At 42.9% G+C, this 21827-nt stretch overlaps 1 protein-coding gene across 1 annotated transcript in view; it reads right to left on the bottom strand.

Moving 5' to 3' along the window:
• LOC138296924 (zinc finger protein 11-like) overlaps window positions 1-19014 on the bottom strand; it is a 363057-nt gene extending 344043 nt beyond the window's left edge. Inside the window, exons 1-3 of the mRNA XM_069236445.1 lie at window positions 18879-19014; window positions 6793-8640; window positions 5435-5533 (exon numbers count right to left, since the gene is read on the bottom strand). Coding sequence (XP_069092546.1) covers window positions 5435-5533; window positions 6793-8234 — 1541 coding nt within the window. The 5' untranslated portion in view covers window positions 8235-8640; window positions 18879-19014. The remainder of the gene's footprint in view (window positions 1-5434; window positions 5534-6792; window positions 8641-18878) is intronic.
• Between the last annotated feature and the right edge of the window lie 2813 nt (window positions 19015-21827).

Raw genomic sequence — 21827 nt, 5'->3', positions numbered from 1 at the left:
ACTACCCATTATTTATCAAATGTGCATCACTGACGAGGACGACAGATACCTAGTCTCCAACTCCTGTGCAAGCAGGATAGTCTTGCTGATAAATGTTTATGCCTCTAACTGACATTTCTGAGTTTTATCACAACCATACAGTCTTGATACATCGCTTACCAGCAGACCTAAAAATTTAAATATTACACATCACCCTCCACTAGACTCCACTGGAGCATCAATAAGCATTAAACCACGTTCACTGCATGCACTTCAAGAACTATTGGATACAAACTTTCTCTCTGACGTGTGACGTACTCGCTACCCGTATACTAAAGGCTCAATTTTTTTACACCGCTCTCCCAAGATTCATGGTCTCTTCTGGTCATGAGATGTGACGCACATGCCCCATACACTCTCACATCATGCCCGTGTTAATCTCACTCTCATGATACCACACACTTGCTTTACTCCCAGACAGTGGCAGGTGGCGGAACTAGCGCTTCACGATGCGGTGTTCCAATCGGACCTCCTTGCAGCTATTAAAGAACACTATTCCTTGAAATCGGTCTCTGTTTCCAAACAGGCTATCTTGTAGGAGGACTTTAAGGCTAACATTAGAGGGGTCTGCTTCTCAACACACTCGGGCATCTTAAAAAGAATATGCTAAGACTTGGCTCAGGTGGAAAAGGAACTGCAGACTATTGATTCTGCTATTTCTAAGGGAACCTAAGAATCATCACTGAATAAGCAATCACTCCTATTGCAAGAATTCCACGACTTGGAAGATCGAGAGGTGACATTTCTTTGCAAATATGCCCACACCCAATATTATGGTGAAGGAGACTGGCGGGATCATAGCCTGGCCCAAATTGTAAGACCTAATTACTAGGCCATGTACTTTACAAACGTACAAACTGAAAATGGCACTACGATCACAGGTGATGAGAACATTGCCCCCAACCTCCTTGATTACTATTGAACCTTATACACCTTACGTCATGTGGACACCGTGAGGGAGATTGATTCTTATCTGTCTGAGATTGCCATAGTCTGCGTTACGGATTGCCAGAAACCGTTTCTAGAGGCCCCCATCATGCAGGAAGAAATCTCACAAGACATTGATGCCCTAGGCAGATCTATGGTCCGAGGGCTCAATGGCTTCACAGGTCACTTTTACAAGACCTTTAAACTAACCTTAATCCCGCACGTCTCTGCGGTCTATGCAGAATCCATTGAGTACGGTATTCTTCCCCGCACTTTACGGGAAGCTGTTGCTATTCGTCTCCTTGAACCTGGCAAACCCCCACACCTTTGTACCACATATAGGCCTCTGTCACTCCTCAATTACAATAATGAAATTCTAGCGAAAGTCACAGCAACACGACTAGTGCTTCTTATGGAACGCATAATTTCCCCTCTTCAGATGGGCTTTGTGCCACTGCGCTCCACTACCAATAACTGCATACAATATTTGCAGTAATGAACCAAATTAACCCAACTCTCCCTGCGCCTGTTGCCCTTCACGATGCGGAAAAGGCATTAGACTGCCTCGAATGAAAGCTACACTGTGAGCTACACTTGACAAACTGGGCATTTCCCAGGGCTTCCGTGACCTGATCCTACTCCTCTACGCCAACTCAGTGGCCTGGCTACGAGTCAACGGCATCTCACCAATGCTTTTCCTACTTCCCAAAGTACCCAACAGGGGTGCGCCCCCTTCTTTTTATCATCACGCTTGACCCACTAATTCGATACTTTAAGGAGCGACACCTACACAGGGGATTGCCCTTCCAAATGGGTCCTATCCTGGCTACTGTGTACACCGATAATATACTGCTCTTTGTGAGAGATCCTGCCTTGCACCTTTCCCAGACATCCGGGACTTGCTGGCCTCCTAATAAATTGCCATAAGTCTGAACTGAGTACCCTCTAAAATGGTGTGATGACTCCCCTAAATACTTGGGCATCTTTTTTCACAGACTAAAGGATGAAGTGGTTTGTTATAGCTATGGCCCTGCCATCGACACCCTCTCCTCCCAAATTGACAGATGGCTCCATCTTCCACTCTCCATCACGGGTCACATTTGATTATTAAAATGGTCGTGCTTCCCCACTTCCTTTACCTGTTCTTCAACATTCCAATTCTGCTGAACATTTCCTTCTTTTCTACATGTGTACCCTTTTAACATCCTTAATATGGGCTGGCCGTCGCTCCAGAATTAAATAGGAAACGCTCACTCTCCCTTATTTTAAAGGCGGTTTTGGGGCACCAGACTTTCACCTCTAATACGTGGTGGCACAATGCCACTTTTCAAACTACTGGTATCACCCAGATGCCAGACTTCCATACCTAAAACCAGAAAGACACCAGGTGGATCACCTTCCCTTGTCATGCCTCCTCCCAAAAGGATTACCTCAGAACTCTGAGATGTGCATTGTCTAAGCTTCGAAGATACCCAAGGTATAATGTCCTCTACTCGCCAGGTACACCTCTTTATAATAACACATGGCTTTCAATGAAGCGGTAAACATTGGTGCAACGCACATTCTCCACATATCAGATCCATAACTTGGGTGATCTCTTCACCAGTGGTAAACTAGACCTCTGCTTCATTTTCGAGGTTGATGGGACTATCTCCACGATAGACCACTTTGTCCATCTCTAACTGCACAGTGCACTCTGGGACATTTTGCCCACATTCACTGAAGAATCGCCCGACTTTCCCCCCCAACATGGTTATTTCGACATTGGAAAGCACTAGGCTTGTCTCCTGCCTTTATCACAGCAGCCTTGAGTTGCGACCATTGTGCCATACTGCAGGGCGAGTGGCTCAGGAGAGGGATTTGAACTCCCTAATCTCTGACAAGCTATGGCAATTTTGTTGCATGCAAACTAAGCTGGTTTCAGCAAATAGCCAACACAAATTCCTTCTTGCACTGTATGTATTCAACCCCCCAGGCCCTTGCCAAATTTGACCCATCACGTTCGCATAAATGTCCCAAATGTGCAGCTGACAATGCTGATTTTGCTCATCTAACTTGGAACTGCACCATTACACAGGATTACTGGCAAGGTATATTCACACTTGTTTCCACTGTGTTAGAGCACGCTGTTGACCCTGACCCTCTCCTGGTACTCCTGGGGTATGTCAAGCCTCTGGCTCCGCAAAAAATGATTTGCGGCAATGGTGCTTTTATTAGCTAAATGGGGCTTTGCCGTATTCTGGCACAGTAGTAGTAGACCTAGCACTAAATCCTGGTCACGCGACTCATTTATTGTGATACCACGAGTTAACTCTACGCCTCACTTCTCCCTCTGCCGCCCAGTCCCGGGGATATCTGGGCCCCTCTCTCTTCTTACTTAATGACTCTCAATGTGAAAAGCTCCTTCTGATGTTGTGTCTGATTCATTACCAAGGTTCAGTTTGGCTATGCATGTTGTTCTTTGAAAAGCAATAAAAACATTTTTTTTTAAATTGCCCAGACTCATGTGATGCTCCGCAGTGTTAGATATAACAGTAGTATTAGAAGCCTGTCCTTCATCTGTATCAATGAGAGAGGTAACTTGTCTTGAGACTGTGGACCGTTATTTGTGGTTTATTAACTGGTGAATTGTGGGCGGGGGAGACCTTTTCGATCCCACACACTGAATGCTTCCCTCTTATACAATCTTTGAAGCACAAGATTAAGACTTGTTGACTGTGGAATTAACAACAGTTCGCCTTTCATAAACAAGTGAAGAGAAGCTTTCCTTTTATTTATAGTCTCTTTCCAAATATCAATGTCTTCAGGATGGTGAAACAATGACCTATCAATTGCCCCTTCTGTCTATTCATAGACTGAGGATTCATCTTTGTATTCTTCTCACAGTGGCACCTCAGTCACCAGATGGGCCCATTCAGTTCAGTCATATTTTGTTTTTATCATTGTTACTAGGTGGAAGCCCAGTCGGAGACCAGGTCGGACGGGAGTGTGGTCCAGCGCTGTTGCATTTGTCATGACAGTTTATTATAGTAGGCTCTGGAACCGGAACCAGGAAAAGGGCTTTGTCAAGCTGTTTAGTGACCATTAGTCAACTTTATAAACAGGACACATCACTGGATGTGTTAGCCCATCACCACAACCAGCAGTGACATTGTAGACCACCTCAATCTAAGTACATGGGCACAGAGTTCATAAAATGTATACACTGTCTCTCTCATGTTATGTTGATGGTTTAAAACTTGTATTGTACTTATATATGTAAGCAACACAATCATTTCCTATGTATAGTGCTCCGATTCTTTTGGGTCGTGTTCATGTTTTATAAAACCCTCTAAATCAAAATCAACATATAATTATGGAAAAGATTGGGATTGAATACATTTCTGCCACATCTGTATCACTGAAGGATGCCAAGGGGGGTACTAGACTATTTACACAACCTGAAATAAACTAAAGGTGCCAATCGGCAAGGTGCTCATATTTTATGTGGCTAAGGTTTAGGGTACACATTGCTGACATCTTGAGTCCCTCCCCATGGCATCTAAACATAAATCCTCCGCTTGAGTCTCCTCATTAACCTCCTCCCATTTTTCCGCAATGGTGGCCAGAGTTTAACTTTTTGGGATGAGGCTCGTAGAGAGATAAAAAAACCTTTGGTTTCTCTTCCCCTATTCAGGCAAACAGATTTATGTATTTGTTTTTTTTCTATTGTGCAGGCATTGCCTGAATGGACATTAGATGGCTTTTGAAAAGTAAATAAGTACATACACTGTACAGTATAAAAGTTTACAGTGTTCAAACATCTAAGATTGCAGTCAGTACTTTCATCAAGTGTTCATTTTATTACAGATCAGCAAGTTAAGAAAATACACTATACAGAAGTAGAAAGAATACAATTGGCTACACGTGATATAGGAGACTGTAATCACTTCTCTAAGTAGAGAGGCCTCTTATTCACAGGTTGTCCAGCAAAATGTCCTGCAATGTCTGTACAAATGGTGGCAGCTCCTGTCCCGCATGAAACCATAAACCTGATGCACACATCCTTCGGGGGCTACAATCCTCTAAGGCCAGTGGCATCAGACTTCCAACCAACCCCAAAACTCCACTTGTCCTCTCCCAGGCAGTGTTGTTGATGAAAGAAGTAAAATGTCAATGATAAACAACATGAAAATAAGATCCTAGATAACAAACTCTGAATTTTATTATCATAAATGTCCCGAAACTCTGGATATGAGCCCTAGAAGACCTTGCAGGTCTCACGTAACTGAGTAAAGAGGCTGAGCCGGGTCTTATCACGAGGTGGTCAAAATAGTCCTTATACTACTGTAGGCGGGAAACAGGGAAAGAAATTGAACTGTTGCTTTAAGTAACACTTGCATTCTGTCCAGGTTTGATGCTCTCTGGAGTTTGCATATTGTCACCTCTGTGGTAAGTTGGGACCTTTTCTTGACTAATTCTTACGCACCTACGATAACTGCCACTATTTCTGTTCCAGCTCTTGTTCAGGTATTTCACCTCCAATATCTGTGAGCAGGTGTAGATCTTTTGACGTAGCAACTGATGACTGTTTCAAATGAAAGACCAATCAGTACGTCTTAAACCTGGTGGCATTTTTGATGCCTAATAAGAAAACATTTGGTAGGAAATGCTCTCATGTTTAAAATATACAAATAGTTTCTTCCTGGTGTACAATTTCAGACCAAGAGTTAGCTATTCCTTTGTAATGAATGGCTTGTCACACGAGGACAGATACAGTTTCTCCCTGGAATGCATGTTCACACATTAGGATCCTCCTGTGAAAAAAATGCTTTGCAAGAAAAAGTTGTTTCTGCCAATATGGACTATCTGATCAACAAATGGTCACATTTATGGCTTCTATACATTCAAAGCCTGAATTTTCAGAAGCTGCATTAATAGTCCCTTTAGAGTGATGGCTTTGTCACATTCAGTTATCCCTGCCCAGGCCTAAAAAAATCATTAAAATGTTAATAGGCCTTCATGCCTTTTGACTTAAAAAATATTTGAGTTCACTGAGCTGTCGTTTTTTTCATTGTTAACTATGAAATCACCTTCAAATACATGAGTTCAGCATGCCTGCTGTATAAAAAAAACAATTTTGTTGATTTAATAGACTAACTTTTGCTCCATATACAATACAAATCTAGCCACATCCAGGATACACCTGATCCCTGACTTGCCTCTTTGCTCATTAACAGCACTGTCATCAGGACGGGGGCAGGAATGTTTCTCAAATCATATTTAAAAACTATCACTTTTAATAAATACATAACTAAAGCATGGAGTGGTAGCACACTGTCATTTGCAATCAGCAGATTTTCCATTGTTACAGCCACAAAGTTTCCCTCTGACATGCGGTTTTACTGATAAAACTAAACAGTGTACAAACAATAATATTTGGAAATTGAGTTTTTGCAAATATTTGTCATTTACACATCACCAAGTAAAAGTGTTCGGAATTATTTTGCTCCTATTTAAATCTTTGTTTGCATCACACTTCAGAATTTTAAACAAAGAACATGTGATTTCATACTTCCTGACATTTTGAATATTTTTACTTTCCATTTCCAAGCTATTTAAAGATAGAAAAAAACTGACATCCTACAGCCTTTTGTTTAACAATGATTGTTCAACAACTCACTTGACAAAAAACTCTAACCGTGGTAAGAGGAAAAAAAAAAGTAAACACCATTTTCCAAGACAAGCAGCAATTAGTAAAAAGATAACCTGACGTTTGCCCTCGATCCTTGAACAAACACCAAATGCGTCAAGATAAAAACAAAATTTAAAGGCATCTTTATAGCTCATTCAATTTCTGAATGAACAGAACACCAGTTCCTTTCCAGCTTGAGTTCACTACCCAGAACGGACCAAGCCTTAAAACAGCTCGACCTCATAAAATCTGACTCCCCATATTGGGTGGGCGAGTAGATTTTGAAGCCTACTATGGTGTCGCTCCTGTGTGAAGGACAGGTGTCCCACAAGGGATGACTGTCTGATGTTGCATTAGTTTGGGTTTGGTATGGTTTCTCTCTTGTGTGGACTTTCTGGTGTTGCCTTAGGATTCCCTTGGTAATATATGCCTTGTCGCATTCAGTACATTTAAAGGGTTTCACACCAGCATGGATTTTTTTATGATGTTTTAGAGTCTTCTTCGTTCGGAACTCGTAATTACATTCTGTGCATATATAGGGTATCTCCCCAGTGTGGAGTTTCTGATGTTGCGTTAGATATGACTTTCTAATAAATGCCTTATCACATTCAGCACAAATGAATGGTGTTCCCCCAGTGTGGACTTTCTGATGCTGCCTCAGCTCTCCATTTGTTATAAATGCTTTGTCACATTCTGTGCATTTATATGATTTCTCCCCAGTGTGGATATTCCGATGTTGTTTTAGCTGTCTATTAGTTTTAAATGCTTTGTCACATTCATTGCATTTATACCGTTTCTCCCCAGTGTGGACGTTTTGATGTTGTGTTAATTGTCCATTGGTAATAAATGCTTTGTCACATTCTGTACATTTATACGGTTTCTCACCACTGTGGATTTTTTGATGCTGCCTTAAACTTGTCGTAGTTCGGAACACTTTATTGCATTCAGTACATTTATACGGTTTCTCCCCAGTATGGATTGTCTGATGTCGTTTTAGTAGTGTACTAGTTTTAAGTACTTTGTCACATTCATTGCATTTATACGGTTTCTTCTCAGTGTGGATTTGTTGATGCTGCTTTAGGTTTGTCTTGCTTCGGAATATTTTATTACATTCTGTACATTCATACAGGTTCTCCTCAGTGTGGACTTTGCTATGACGCTTTAGAGTATATTTCCATCTGAACACTTTAGTACATTCTGTACATTTATATTGTTTCTCCGCAGTGTGGACATTTTGATGGTGCTTCAGCTCTCCATTTGTTATAAATGCCTTGTCACATTCTGTACATTGATATGGTTTCTCCCCAGTGTGGATTTTCTGATGTCGTTTTCGCTGTTTATTAGTTTTAAATGCTTTGTGACAGTCATTGCATTTATACCGTTTCTCCCCAGTGTGGACTTTCTGATGTTGTGTTAGGTGTCCATTGGTAATAAATCCCTTGTCACATTCTGTAAATTCATACGGTTTCTCCCCAGTGTGGATCTTTTGATGCTGATTTAGATTAGTCTTCCGCCCACACACTTTATTACATTCTGTACTTTGATATGGTTTCTCCTCAACGTGGACACTCTGATGCTGCATTACGTCATTCATTGAAAAGAACACTTTGCCACAGTCAGTCCATCAATTTGGTTTTTCCTCCAGTATGAAGTTTCTGATGTCGCACTTGCTCTTTCTCTGCCTAATAAATGTGTTGCCACATTCTAGATATTCATACGGTTTCTCTCCTGTGTGTTCTTTCTGATACCAGGTTAGCTCTTCCTGAGCACCTCACCACACTTGCTTCAGTATGTTATGTCTTCAATGTAAATCGTCTGATGTCTAAGAGCCAAGTACAGGCCTCATTGGGCAGTTTGGGTTTTCTGCTGTAGAAACAGACTTTGGCGAGGCATTAGCCTTCAAGTGAACAGATGCTGAGGCATACTGTTTTTACATCACTTCCTATACAAGTGATGTTTAATGCCTTTACCTTTTTCGTTTATCACTACATTTATTTCACCTGTTAAATTAAGAAAAACAAACACTGAATAAGTTGAAATGCAGAGTCCATTACAAAAAATCTATTGGCATTTAATAAGACATTTAATTGTCTATATAGACAAGTGCACTGAAGAAATTGTAGATTACACTTTCAATGTAAAGATACAATAGGCAGAGTAAGGGCATACGATCCTCCCATGATCTCATTCTAATGAGGAGTGTGGACTCAAGGAGTAACCAGGACACCAGAAAAGGTTTCTTGTTCAGTGAGTGAGACCCTCTCTCCATGACACATTACAATGTCCTCCCTGACCCTCATAACTTTTTGTCCACATAAGCTACCGACACCAAATCTGCGTACTTTTTTTCCAACATCCTAGGGATTCTAGAGGTACCCAGAGTTTGTGGGTTCCCCTGAAGGAGACCAAGAAATTAGCAAAAATACAGCAAAAATTTCATTTTTTTGTGTTTTTTTTTTAAATGAGAAAAAAGGGTTGCAGAATAAGGCTTGTGTTTTTTTTCCCTGAAAATGGCATCAACAAAGGGTTTGCGGTGCTAAAATCACCATCTTCCCAGCTTTCAGGAACAGGCAGACTTGAATCAGAAAACCACATTTTTCATCACAATTTTGGCATTTTACTGGGGCATACCCCATTTTTACGATTTTTTGTGCTTTTAGCCTCCTTCCAGTTAGTGACAGAAATGGGTGTGAAACCAATGCTGGATCTCAGACTATTAAACATTTCTGAAAAGTAGACAACATTCTGAATTCAGCAAGGGGTCAGTTGTGTAGATCCTACAAGCCTTTCCTACAAAAAATAAGAGCTGAAATAAAAAAAAAATTGAAATTAAGGTGAAAAAAAACAGCCATTTCTCTACACGTTTTACTCTGTAACTTTTTCCTGCGATGTCAGATTTTCAAAAGCAATATACCGTTACATCTGCGGGGCTCTTCTGGTTGCGTGTGTTTATATAGGGCTTGTAGGTTCATCAAGAACCCTAGGTACCCAGAGCCAGTAAAGGAGCTGCATACTGCAATGACTTTTCATTGTATACCGGGTATACAGCAATTCATTTGGTGAAATATAAATGGTGAAAAATAGGTATCAAGGAAACCTTTGTATTTCCAAAAGGGGCACAAGATAAGGTGTTGAGGACCAGTGGTTATTTGCACATCTCTGAATTCCGGGGTCCCCATACTAGCATGTGAATTACAGGCCATTTCTCAAATAGACACATTATTTACACACTGTCTTACATTTGGAAGAAATAAATATAGAGAAAGACAAGGGGCAATAACACTTGTTCTTCTATTCTGTGTTCCCCCAAGTCTCTCGATAAAAATGGTACCTCACTTGCGTCAGTAGGCCTAACGCCTGCAACAGGAAATGCAACACGGACACCTCACATTTTTACATTGAAATCCGACGTGTTTTTTGGAAAGTGCCTATCTGTGGATTTTGGCCTCTAGGTCAGCCGGCACCTAGGGAAAGCTACCAAACAAGTGCCTTTTTGAAAAATAAACACCTAGGGGAACCCAGGATTGGAGTGACTTGTGGCGCTCTCACCAGGTTCTGTTACCCAGAATCCTTTGCAAACCTCAAAATTTGGCCAAAAAAAACACTTTTCCTCACATTTCGGTGATAGAAAGTTCTGGAATCTAAGAGGAGCCACAAATTTCCTTCCACCCAGCATTCCCCCCAAGTCTCCTGATAAAAATGGTTCCTCACTTGAGGCCTAGCACACGCAACAGGGAATGCCCCAAAACACAAAGTGAACACATCACATTTTCCCAAAGAAAACAGACCTGTTTTTTGGAAAGTGCCTAGCTGTGGATTTTGGCCTCTATTTCATCCGGCACCTAGGCAAACCTGGACATTTCTGAAAACTAGACACCTAGGGGAACCCAGGATGGGGAAACTTGTGGCGCTCTCACCAGGTTCTGTTACCCAGAATCCTTAGCAAACCTCACAATTTGGCCAAAAAAAAAAAAAAAATTCTCACATTTCGGTGTTGCAAAGTTCTGGAATCAGAGGGGAGCCACAAACTTCCTTCTACCCAGCGTTCCCACAGGTCTCCTGATACGTTTTGCCTCACTTGTGTGGGTAAGCATAGTGCCCGTGACAGGAAATGCCCCAAAACACAATGCGGACACATCAAAATGATCAAATACAAAACTACCTGTTTTTTTCATGGTGTGGGGGGAGAGGGGGCACCTGCGTTTTTTAACCCTGGCTCAGCAGCCATCTATGGAAACCGACCAAACTCAAACATTTCTCATTTCTAAAAACTAGACAACCGAGGGAGTCCAGGGAGGTGTGACTTGCGTGGATTCCCCTGTGTTTTCTTACCCAGAATCCTCAACAAACCTCAAATTTTGCTAAAAAAAAATAAAAAACATTTTCCTACTTTTCTGTGTGGGATCACCGCACCAGCACAAATTTCCTACCACCCAACGTTTCCCTCAGGCTCCCGGTACAATGATATCTCACTTGTGTAGGTGGGCCAAGTGCCTGTGACAGGAAAGAGCCAAAAACATGTCAAAAATGAGGGGGAACCAAAGCGGGTCCAAAAGGGCAGTTTGGAAAAAAAGAATGTTTTTAGGCTGACAAGTGGGGCAGAATTTTTATCGGTATAGATGCGAGAATGCTGGGTGGTAGGAATTTTGTGGATTCGTACAGATTCCAGAAGGTTCCATCACAAAAATGTGGGAAAAATGTGCAATTTCAAGCAAAGTTGGAGGTTTGCAGGGCATTGTGGGTAAGAAAATGGTGCGGAGTGCATGTGAAGCACACCACCCTGGACTCACCCAGATGTTTAGTTTTCAGATGTGTCTAGGTCTCATAAATTTTTCTACCAGGCAGCGTCCCAAAGTCCAAAAAGTGCAGCCCTCACCATTCCAAGTGGGGCGATTTTGAGAGTTAGACAAGCTCTCATGGCCCAAAGGAAAAACCAAAACCCAAAATAATCAAATGTCCTCTTGATCGCTGTGGGAAAAGATCTTTTAGTGTGCGAGGGGAGAGCTGAAAGTCTGTTACCCCCTTCAGTTGGGGTGGGGGCAAAAATATGGTTGGTAGCAACCACCTCAAAAAAATTATTTTTATTTTTTTTAATTCCCTGGCATCTTGCTTTTCATTTCTCTTCCGATCGCGCTGGAAGCTGAGCTTCCAGTGCGATGGGAGGTGACCTCTGATGAGGTCAGTGGGTGATCGCCCGCTGACGTAATCAGACGTCACTGGGGATGGGGGTCGGGGGTAGAAGGGGAAGCGATTCTCCTTCCATCCTTGCCCATGGGAGGCCCAAAGGGGGAGAACTAGCGTTCCCCCCATGAGCAGGTCCCAGGACGAGGTGGTTACATCCCTGGCGCCTGAGCGCCACGGCAGAGAATGGAACCACCTCATCCTGGGCACCCGAGGAGTTATACTATCAGAGAGCCTGGGATAGAACCCAGTCAGGTAATCTGAGCATCTTCCACAAAGTGTAACTCCAGAGATACGAGGCTCTGACCAGAGCTACACAAGGAACAGGTGGTTTACAAACATTGTAAACACACACACTGGCAAAGTCACTAAATCTCACCTTTTAGATATATAGGCTTTCCCAATCCTACACATCAGGGAAAAAAGAATAACAAAAAGGTGCAATGATGTGGCTACTGTTACATCATTCTGTAGGTATGCACATTTTTCTCCATCAATATGCACACCTACACAGGGATGTGGAATTTAATAAAATATCTAGTTGTCCTTGATACAGGTTGCTTCTTAATTATATTTGTCCTGTAAAAAAAAAATAAAAAAAATAAAAAATCGACTTGTCCCTTTGATGCCACATGCTGCGGTGACAAATTATGGCAGCAATCTCATTATGTAAGAGCTCTGGTAATAGCCTCTGATTATGCCAGGGCTACTGATATAGTAGGCCTTGAATACTTGCAATTTCAATCCTTACTATAGCAATTCCCTTATTTTGCTACTTTTCCGCAGATCTACATACTGGGGCTGGAGGAAGCAGTAAGCTGTAATGCTAGTGAGTCGGCAAACTTGCATGTTTTAAGGATTTCACCAGCTCTTCTATAATCTTTTCCCATAATGAGCAGAATTTAAAATGTTCTCCTGACAATGGCAGGATCTTCCAGGGTTGGGAAAAAAGTGGTTGGAAGGTAAGAACTTGTAAACGCTCAATAGATTTTCACATGAGCAAAACTACACATGCATATTTGCTCATGCTAAAATACAGTTCACAAATATTTTCTAGTAGTAGGATTTCCTGGTCTACTTCTGTAAGTTTTTGTAAATTCAAAGACATACACCAGGGGTGCACTTTCTTTAAGAATTGGGTCCCTAATTAGGTCTGGCGTTAGTAAAGACATTTTGTTTTTATTAAGCTTCTATTTCTCTCTCTATTTATGGGCTGGCTTTGCTGTGAGTGAATGCATTCTGCTCTTCCACAAGAGGCATATTGGGACACAAAGTAGTTTTGTTAAGTGCCAGGAACTACTGTGGCAGTCAGTGGCGTAACAAAACTAGAAGGGGCCCCTTACAAAGAACAAGGAGGGACCCCCCCTTCCAGACAGGGCAGGTGCTGTGTTGAGGAGGCCCCCTGGAGGGGGAGAGGTGGGCATTTGTTACATCACTGGTGGCAATGTGTGCTTTTTGAGACCAAAAACGTTTTTGTTTTTTGCCATTGTTTGTTACAATGGTGAGTGCCTGGCGGCTCCCACAACAATAAAGGGTTAAAAAAGGCATTTCAAAACAAAAGAAGCATTGACAAACCCAAAAGACTCACAAAAAATGTTGGATCGGTTGGCTTTGCCAGTGCCTGTTTATTTTCAGCTTCCCATAATCTTGTTGAAAATGGCTACACTGATTTTCCAGCAGGAATATTTTTTGGAAATACTAGCATGCATTTTTCTAAATTATGCTTCAAAGAAATAGCACCTAAAATTTTATAGTAGCAAAACTTTTTTTTCCTACTTCCATTTTTTTCTGAACATTTTATTTTGAAAGTAAAGAACCATCACTCATGCTTAGAAAGCTTCGGCAAACATTTGCATCTAATCAGAGAGCATTATACTTAGCCTCCTATTGTTCAACTTTTCAAAAATGTATGTGCACTTTTTTGTTTTTGTTTACTGGATCCACTCTCAGTAATACAGTGTGACCATAAAATGTTTATTTACAGCACTCACCCTAAACATGAAGGCTTTTCATTAATGAACCATAAATACAAGTTCAAACAGCAGGAATGTATGGACACACGTATTACCTCAAATGCAGAGTTTTCCCTTCTCTGTAAACTGGCAGCCAAAGGGTTTGTGCTACACGGGGTTGGGGCCACTTGTCCCAATGACAAAGTAAACATGAAAACTTGTTGCCCTTGACCCCAAACAATACGTCCCGGGGTCAGGCGATAGGAATTCCACATCCCTGCCTACAGAATGACACATTCACTATTTTTAGTATGGTGTTAGCCAAGAACTTTTATTTTACAAAAATGATATACATAATATACTTACTTAAAGGGGCTCTCAGCTCTCCATCCATTGGTCTATTGTTGTGCCATTCACATTTTGCTTCTGCCCACCACAGAATACAGCACGGGCAGTGGATCTGTCTACTTCAGCCACTGGCTAACTTCAGTTTGAGTGACTGCATTTTACTCTTTCACAAGGAAGTAGCGCCCTTACGTGCCAGTGTTTTTTGTTTGTACTTAATCATTTGGTTACTGTTGCTTCTGTGTTTAGAGTCTCATTTGATAGCAGGACACTTTCTACCAGCTCTTCACAGGACACATTCCACCTGTATCAGTTCATGCCTCCTGCTAATGATGCAGTAAATTCCTTTTAGAGCTGCCTTTGATTATCTGGTTGCTGCTACATCAGAGTATACCAGGTTGTGAATCAGGCCCTATGTCTGTATGTCTTTCTAGTTAGCTTTCAGTGCTCGTTTGTCATACTTATATAGATATTAAACCATTATATTACTAATTGAATCTGTGCTGTGCCATCTATCTATCTTCGTAATCCTATCTATTTACCTCTGTGTGTCGATCTACCCGTCTATCTACCTGTTCATCTATATATATATATATCTACCTATCTATCTATCTATTAACCAATTTGTCGACTGTCCCTTTATTTATGCAACTTCTGTCTTTGCAACTCTATCAACCTTTTTGAATTCTATCTATCTTTGCAAATCTATAATTCTATCAATGTATCTATCTGTTGAAGTGCATCTATCTGCAGGGGTATCGCTATCAATCTATCTATCCAACCCTGTCCACCTGTCTTTGTAAGCTGCTGTTTATTTTGCAAGCCTCGCCATCTATCTTTCTTTTCAGTCTTCTCTCTCTATTTGTAATAAAGATTTACAAGAAAAACATTAGCAGGCAAGAGGCTGAAAGCCGACACCAGATCATTTGGCATTTTAGGTTGAGTGTTAGTTTGACCTTTTGATTTTACAAAATGTATGTGTAAAACATAGTTACTTATGGTGGCTTTCAGTCAGACTTCATCCATAGGTCTGTGGTGTCATTCACATTTTTTCCTTTACTCAATGATTTTTAGATTGAGGAGGGCCCAGCTGCTTTCCCAACAATATTTTTTGCAGAAACCATGGCAGAATAAATCAAGAATTGCCAAAGTCAAAAGGCTGGTGGACAACGCCAGATCTGTTGGCTTGGACGACAGCATTTATAGTGCCATGCACTAGAGTGACACGAAACGTGGCTTCAGGCCTGGACTGCAGCATTTATAGTGCCATCCACTACAGTGACAATGAAACATGGCTTCAGGCCTGGACTGCAGCATTTATAGTGCCATACACTAGTGTGACAAGGAAACGTGGCTTCAGGCCTGGACTGAAGCATTTATAGTGCATCCACTAGAGTGACAACGAAACGTGGCTTCAGGCCTGGACTGCAGCATTTATAGTGCCATCCACTAGAGTGACAAGGAAACGTGGCTTCAGGCCTGGACTGCAGCATTTATAGTGCCATCCACTAGAGTGACAAGGAAACGTGGCTTAAGGCCTGGACTGCAGCATTTATAGTGCCATCCACTAGAGTGACAAGGAAACGTGGCTTAAGGCCTGGACTGCAGCATTTATAGTGCCATCCACTAGAGTGACAAGGAAACGTGGCTTCAAGCCTGGACTACAGCATTTATAGTAAAATCTGCTAGAGTGACAACGAAATATGGCCTCAGGCCTGCCCGTGTAGCCTGGTTGGGAGGGACAGTGGAAAAGAAAAAGAAAAAAAACAAACAACACATGTGGAGCCCCTACATCCTGGAACAGAAATTCCAGGGCACTTGGGTCATTGGGTTTTTTCAATAACTACATCAAAACCAACGACAGCTGGCTAAAAAAACTTTTTGTACAGTGAAGGGAACCGCTATGATGGTGCTTCCTTTACACACAGAGAGCTGACCGCTGGCCAACTGTCATCTTTATAAAGCATGAATTACTCTCTCTCACGGTGGTGGGCATTAAGTCCTCCACCACTGTGACGAAAGGTAGCCTGTCCTCCATAGTCTACCAGTAAACTTCTAATTTTTTTTAACATATATTAAGATTTTTAAAACAAACAAATCATAATTCACTTTAAACTTGCTAGAGCTCTTTCAAAATCTTTCTGAGGCTTGTGGACTCTAGTTAAGCATTTGCAAACTCTTGCAGGGTCCTGGTCCCTGGTCCAATCATCTGTGGGGTTTTGCAAAATTGCAGGAGGTCAAGCAAAGGACCATGACCTCTTGTTGCATATTTCTATACCTCGGAAGTCGTGCTGAAGCGTGCTTTTCCTGCAGTGGGGTCTGCAAATTCCAAAACAAAGCATACCTTTTAAAAAGTAATGTTCTTTGAAGGGGAACCCTTCCGGGCACCCAACATGGCCTGGGATCAGGGTTTACTATGTTAGTATGACATTTCTTTTTTTTATTTCCAGGACATGGGGAGTGAGTGCCTGATTTCTATGTCAGCCACAACATTTTTCTCATGTTGCAGCAGTTAATCAGATTCACGGACGAGTTACGGAACCAGATATGGACGAGACAAAATAAATTGCTCCCTCATCCAGTAGGATTGAGATATTCTTTAAACTGTGGGCCACTCAAGTCCACCAACACAGATTTGTGAATCTCAGTGTAGTAACAGTTTAAATAAATTTGATAACCATTTCAAACCCAACAAAAAATATTTGTAAAAACCAATTACACAAAAGCTACTGAATCGATTTAAACCAATCCAAGAAAAGAGAGTTATATCTTTCTTCTGTGTATTGTGCAAGTCCTTCAGGTTTGTTTCTGTATAGAGAGCATAGGTTCCTGTGGGAATTTGTTAGACCTGGCAGCCTTACGGTGGTCATACCCCAACTTTGTGCCTGCCTCCCTCCACTTTTTTTACACTGTTTTTGCTGCCCTTAGGACTCTGCGCACTTTACCACTGCTGTCCAGTGCTAAAGTGCATATGCTCGCTCCCCTAAACATGGTAACATTGGTTTCTACCCAATTGGCATATTTAATTTACCTCTAAGTCCCTAGGAATGTATATTACCTGTGCCATGGGCCTGTAAGTTAAATGCCACTAGTGGGCCTGCAGCACTGATTGTGCCCCCCCACATAGGTAGCCCCTTAACCATGTCCCAGGCCTGTCGTTGCAAGCCCTGTGTGTGCAGCTTCACTGCCACTTCTACTTGGCATTTAAAACTACTTGCCAACCCTTTACTCCCCTTTTTCTACATATAAGTCACCCCTAAGGTAGGCCCTAGGCAACCCATATGACAGGGTGCTATGTAGGTAAAAGGCAGAACATGTACTTATGTGTTTTACATGCCCTGGTAGAGAAAAAACCTAAATTCTGTTTCCACTACTGTGAGGCCTGCTCCTCTCAAACACTTTACACTTCAGTGGTAGATTCTGATCTGACAGCAGTAGCCATGTCTTGTTTGGTATGGCCAGACTGGTAATAGAAAATCCTACTTAGTTGGATTTAATATTACTATTTTAGATCACACGGCGCATGTCTTATAGCTGTGAGGAACTGCACACACTCCAGGGAGGGAGGGGTATCTTGGCAGCAGCTCTCTGGGGGAAATAAATTATATTACTCTTGTCCTGATGCTCTCCGGACTTGATTATCGTTGTGAGGGAGAGCGGATCAGATATATTTTATTGTCATCTCCTTGGCTCTGGCGTCTTCTCATCACAACAGAGCGATCACTATATAATTGCAAGGGGGGAACAAGCCAGGAGACCTGGTAAAATGGTTTGGTCTGCACTGATTAACTGGTTTTCTAATCAACTGGTAAAAGTGTGTAAACACACATCAAATTCCATAAAATCCACTGTAAGATGACATCACACCCAATACCTCATCATGGCAGCTACTAATATCCACCTCACAGGGATGAGAGGATGAGACAGCCCTGCTGGTGTCAGAGGCTGAGAACCTGATCACGAGTGACCCCATTTAGGTGCAATAGTTATTGTACCGGATAAAACCAGGGACTGAAGTGTATGTAGAGATGAAAGATAAAGATGGAAAATACAAAGGGGAGGAGGAGGGAGGGAGGGAGAGAAAGAGGAAGAGAAGGGGGAGAGGAGGAGGCGTGTGGGAGAGAGAGGGGCGAGGGGGGAGAGAGGGAGAAGGAGGGGAGGGAGAGAAAGAGGAATTATGTGGAAAAGAAGGAAGCAGACGGGGTGGGGACAGTGGAACTAGAACAGCCTCACATTTATACCAATATAGCCCAGTGTCAAGGGTCACAGGCCTGAGACCCCCGGGGGCGGGGAGGGGTCATGGAAAAAGATAAATGTCTACTAAGTACATCCAAACAGGAGGAGGGAAAAAACCCATCACTCTGTAACTTCACGGCTCGCACCCCGACAACTCACCTGCAGCAGATCACACGGCGACAACTCACCCGCAGGGGATCACACGGCGACAACTCACCTGCAGCAGATCACACGGCGACAACTCACCTGCAGCAGATCACACGGCCACACGTCACCAGCAGCAGATCACACGGCCACAACTCCCTCACCTGCAGCAGATCACACGGCGACAACTCACCTGCAGCAGATCACACGGCGACAACTCACCTGCAGCGGATCACACGGCGACAACTCACCTGCAGCGGATCACACGGCGACAACTCACCTGCAGCAGATCACACGGCCACACGTCACCAGCAGCAGATCACACGGCCACAACTCACTCACCTGCAGCAGATCACACGGTGACAACTCACCTAACTCACCTGCAGCAGATCACACGGTGCGCTCACTTCACACGGCACTTCTGAGTGATAATAATTCACTGTCTGTGTCCATCCAGGGCTTGTGTGGTCGCCCCAACCATTACCAGTGACCTCGGAAGTGCTTCATTCAGTGGGAGTGGTCAGCACCCCACAATCACGCCCACCCGAGGGATGGTGAAAGGATGAGGAGGAAGGGCTAGGGGCGGAGCCTACAAAAAGAAATACTTGTTTTACTTAAAAATACAATCCAGGAATAAGCGTTCAGGCATCATTATGGACACATTTTCTACATTAAGGGAGATCTTTTAACATGCTGATCCAGACTCTTCCACAAGCACTGACTGACAGGAGTGAGCGCCGTTCATTTCTGAAAGACAAAACACAGATGTGTTCGGCTGCGGTTCGGCGAGAACAGAAACAAGAAAAGCTGAAAATAGACAATAAATACGGTTTTTCGTCGCCAGTTATTTTAGCATCTCAGAGCTGCAGCGGTGCAATACTCCTGGCTGTGAGAAAAGAGTAAAAAACGAGTCTTTCAAACCCTGGGGCTGTGATTAAAAAGGCGCTGTACAAACAGGACTGAGCCCCGCAAGACTGTGCATTCATTCAGTGCCAGACAATAAATCTGCATTAGATTATAGTCAGTTTATTCCATGGATCTCCTGCTGAGTTAGAATACATAGTGACCTCAGTTACATGAGTGACTGCCCAGCACTCCAAGGGGGACCGAAGGAATCAAGTTACTTCCAGTTACAATCTGCAAATATGGAGCTCTCACATTAAAGACCTGTGCAAATATAAACTGTAACTGGAGTCTGAAGGGGTCGATCACCCACAATTAATGCATAGTCTGAACAAGCAGGAGGTTCTGTGTTTACAGTAACTGACATATCTACGTCAGACACCTGCAGTGCGTAAAATAGGAGTCTGATATACTTACATATCTACTTCAGACAGCTGCAGTGCTTTACATAGGTTCTGATATACTGATATATCCACGTCAAGCACCTGTACTGCTTTGCATAGGGTTCTGACATACTAGAATATCTATGTCATTCACCTGCAGTGCTGTACGTAGGGATATGATATATACTGACATATCTACGTCAGACATTGTAGTGGTTTCCATGGTGTTCTGCTATACTTACATATGCAAGTCAGGTACCCACAGTGCTTTCCGTATGGTTCTAATATACTCACATATCTAGGTCAGGCACCTGCAGTGCTTTCCATATGGTTCTGATATACTGACATATCTACGTCAGGCATCTGCAGTGCTTTCCATAGGGTTCTGATGAATCAGCATATCTACAGCAGGCACCTGCAGTCCTTTCCATAGTGTTCTAATAAACTTACGTATCGGCGTCAGACACCTGTACTGCTTTTGATAGGGTTCTGATATACTGGCATATCTGTGTCAGGCACCTGCAGTCCTTTCCATAGTGTTCTAATAAACTTACGTATCGGCGTCAGACACCTGTACTGCTTTTGATAGGGTTCTGATATACTGGCATATCTGTGTCAGACACCTGCAGTGCTTTTCATAGGGTTTTGATATACTGGGATATCTATGTCAGACACCTGTAGTGCTTTAATAGGGTTCTGATATACTTACATATCCACATGTTTGAAATGGGGTCTCTGGTTGGCAGCCAGTTTCACTCTGTCCAAGCAGGGAGCCTCACTCTAGTCAGGGTAAGGGAGTTACACTCCTAAGACAACCCCTGCTCATCCCCTTGGTAGCTTGGCACAAGCAGTCAGGCTTATCTCAAAGGCAATGTGTAAAGTATTTGTACAAACACACACAGTAATACAATGAAAACGCTACAAAAGGGACATACCAGTTTAGAAAAATAGCCAATATTTATCTAAATCAAACAAGACCAAAAATGACAAAAATCCTACATACACACGCAAAGTTAAGACATTTTAAATTAAAAAGAGTCTTAATCCATAGAAATCAATGAATGCACTGTTCTTACACAAAGTACCTGGTTTGAGTAAAAAATAAAGCTGCACGAGCGTGCGTCGGAAAAGTCAGCGATGCCTCAATTCCTAATTCGCAAGTGAGGCTGTGCATCGTTTCTTCTCCGGTCAAGTAAGCAATACGTTGTTTTTCTCTCCTGCAGAAGAGCGATGCGTTGATTTCCAGACAAACAACCTCAGGTCCGCACAGGTTCATTATGATTTTGACACCCAGCGACATTGAGTGCCAAATTCCGGCGCCCGGTGTTGAAGAGCCACGCTGCATGGGTGATGCGTCGATTTTGACAGCCGCACACAGGTGTTGCATCAATTTCCCAGCCACCAAGCAGGTGCTGCGTTGATTTTTCTCCTGCACAGTTCCTGTGCGTGGATTTCAGCCTTGGTTCCACCAGCTTCACCTTTCAAAGGCCCAGGGACTGGATTAGGCACCACTTGGCAGGGTATGAGTCTCAGCACGGGAGTCCAGGTGCTGGCAGAGGAAGTCTTTGATGGCCCTGAGACTTCAGAACAGGAGGCAAGCTCAGTCCAAGCCCTTGGAGACACTTCACAAGCAGGAAAACACAGTGAAGTCCAGTCTTTGTCCTCTCTCAGGCAGAAGCAGCAACTGCAGGCCAACCCAGCAAAGCACACTCACAGGCAAAGAGGCAGTACTCCTCATCCAGCTCTTCTGCTCTTCTCCTCTTGATCCAGAAGTAATCTAAAAGTCTGGAGTTTTGGGTCCACTACTTTTACCCATTTCTGCCTTTGAAGTAGGCAAACTTCAAAGGAAAGTCTCTGTTGTTCACAAGATCCTGCCTTGCACAGGCCTGGCCCCAGACACACACCAGGGGGTTGGAGACTGCATTGTGTGAGGACAGGCACATCCCTTTCAGGTGTGTCAGCTCCTCCCTCCGACTCTACCCCAGGAGACTCATCAGGATATGCACACTGCACCCCAGATCCCTTCGTGCCACTGTCTGGCGG

This window comes from Pleurodeles waltl, chromosome 5, assembly GCF_031143425.1.
Source record: "Pleurodeles waltl isolate 20211129_DDA chromosome 5, aPleWal1.hap1.20221129, whole genome shotgun sequence".
NCBI classification, from domain to species: Eukaryota; Metazoa; Chordata; class Amphibia; order Caudata; family Salamandridae; genus Pleurodeles; species Pleurodeles waltl.
Note: the sequence above shows the minus strand (reverse complement) of the source record. Positions and strands in the feature narration are given on the sequence as shown.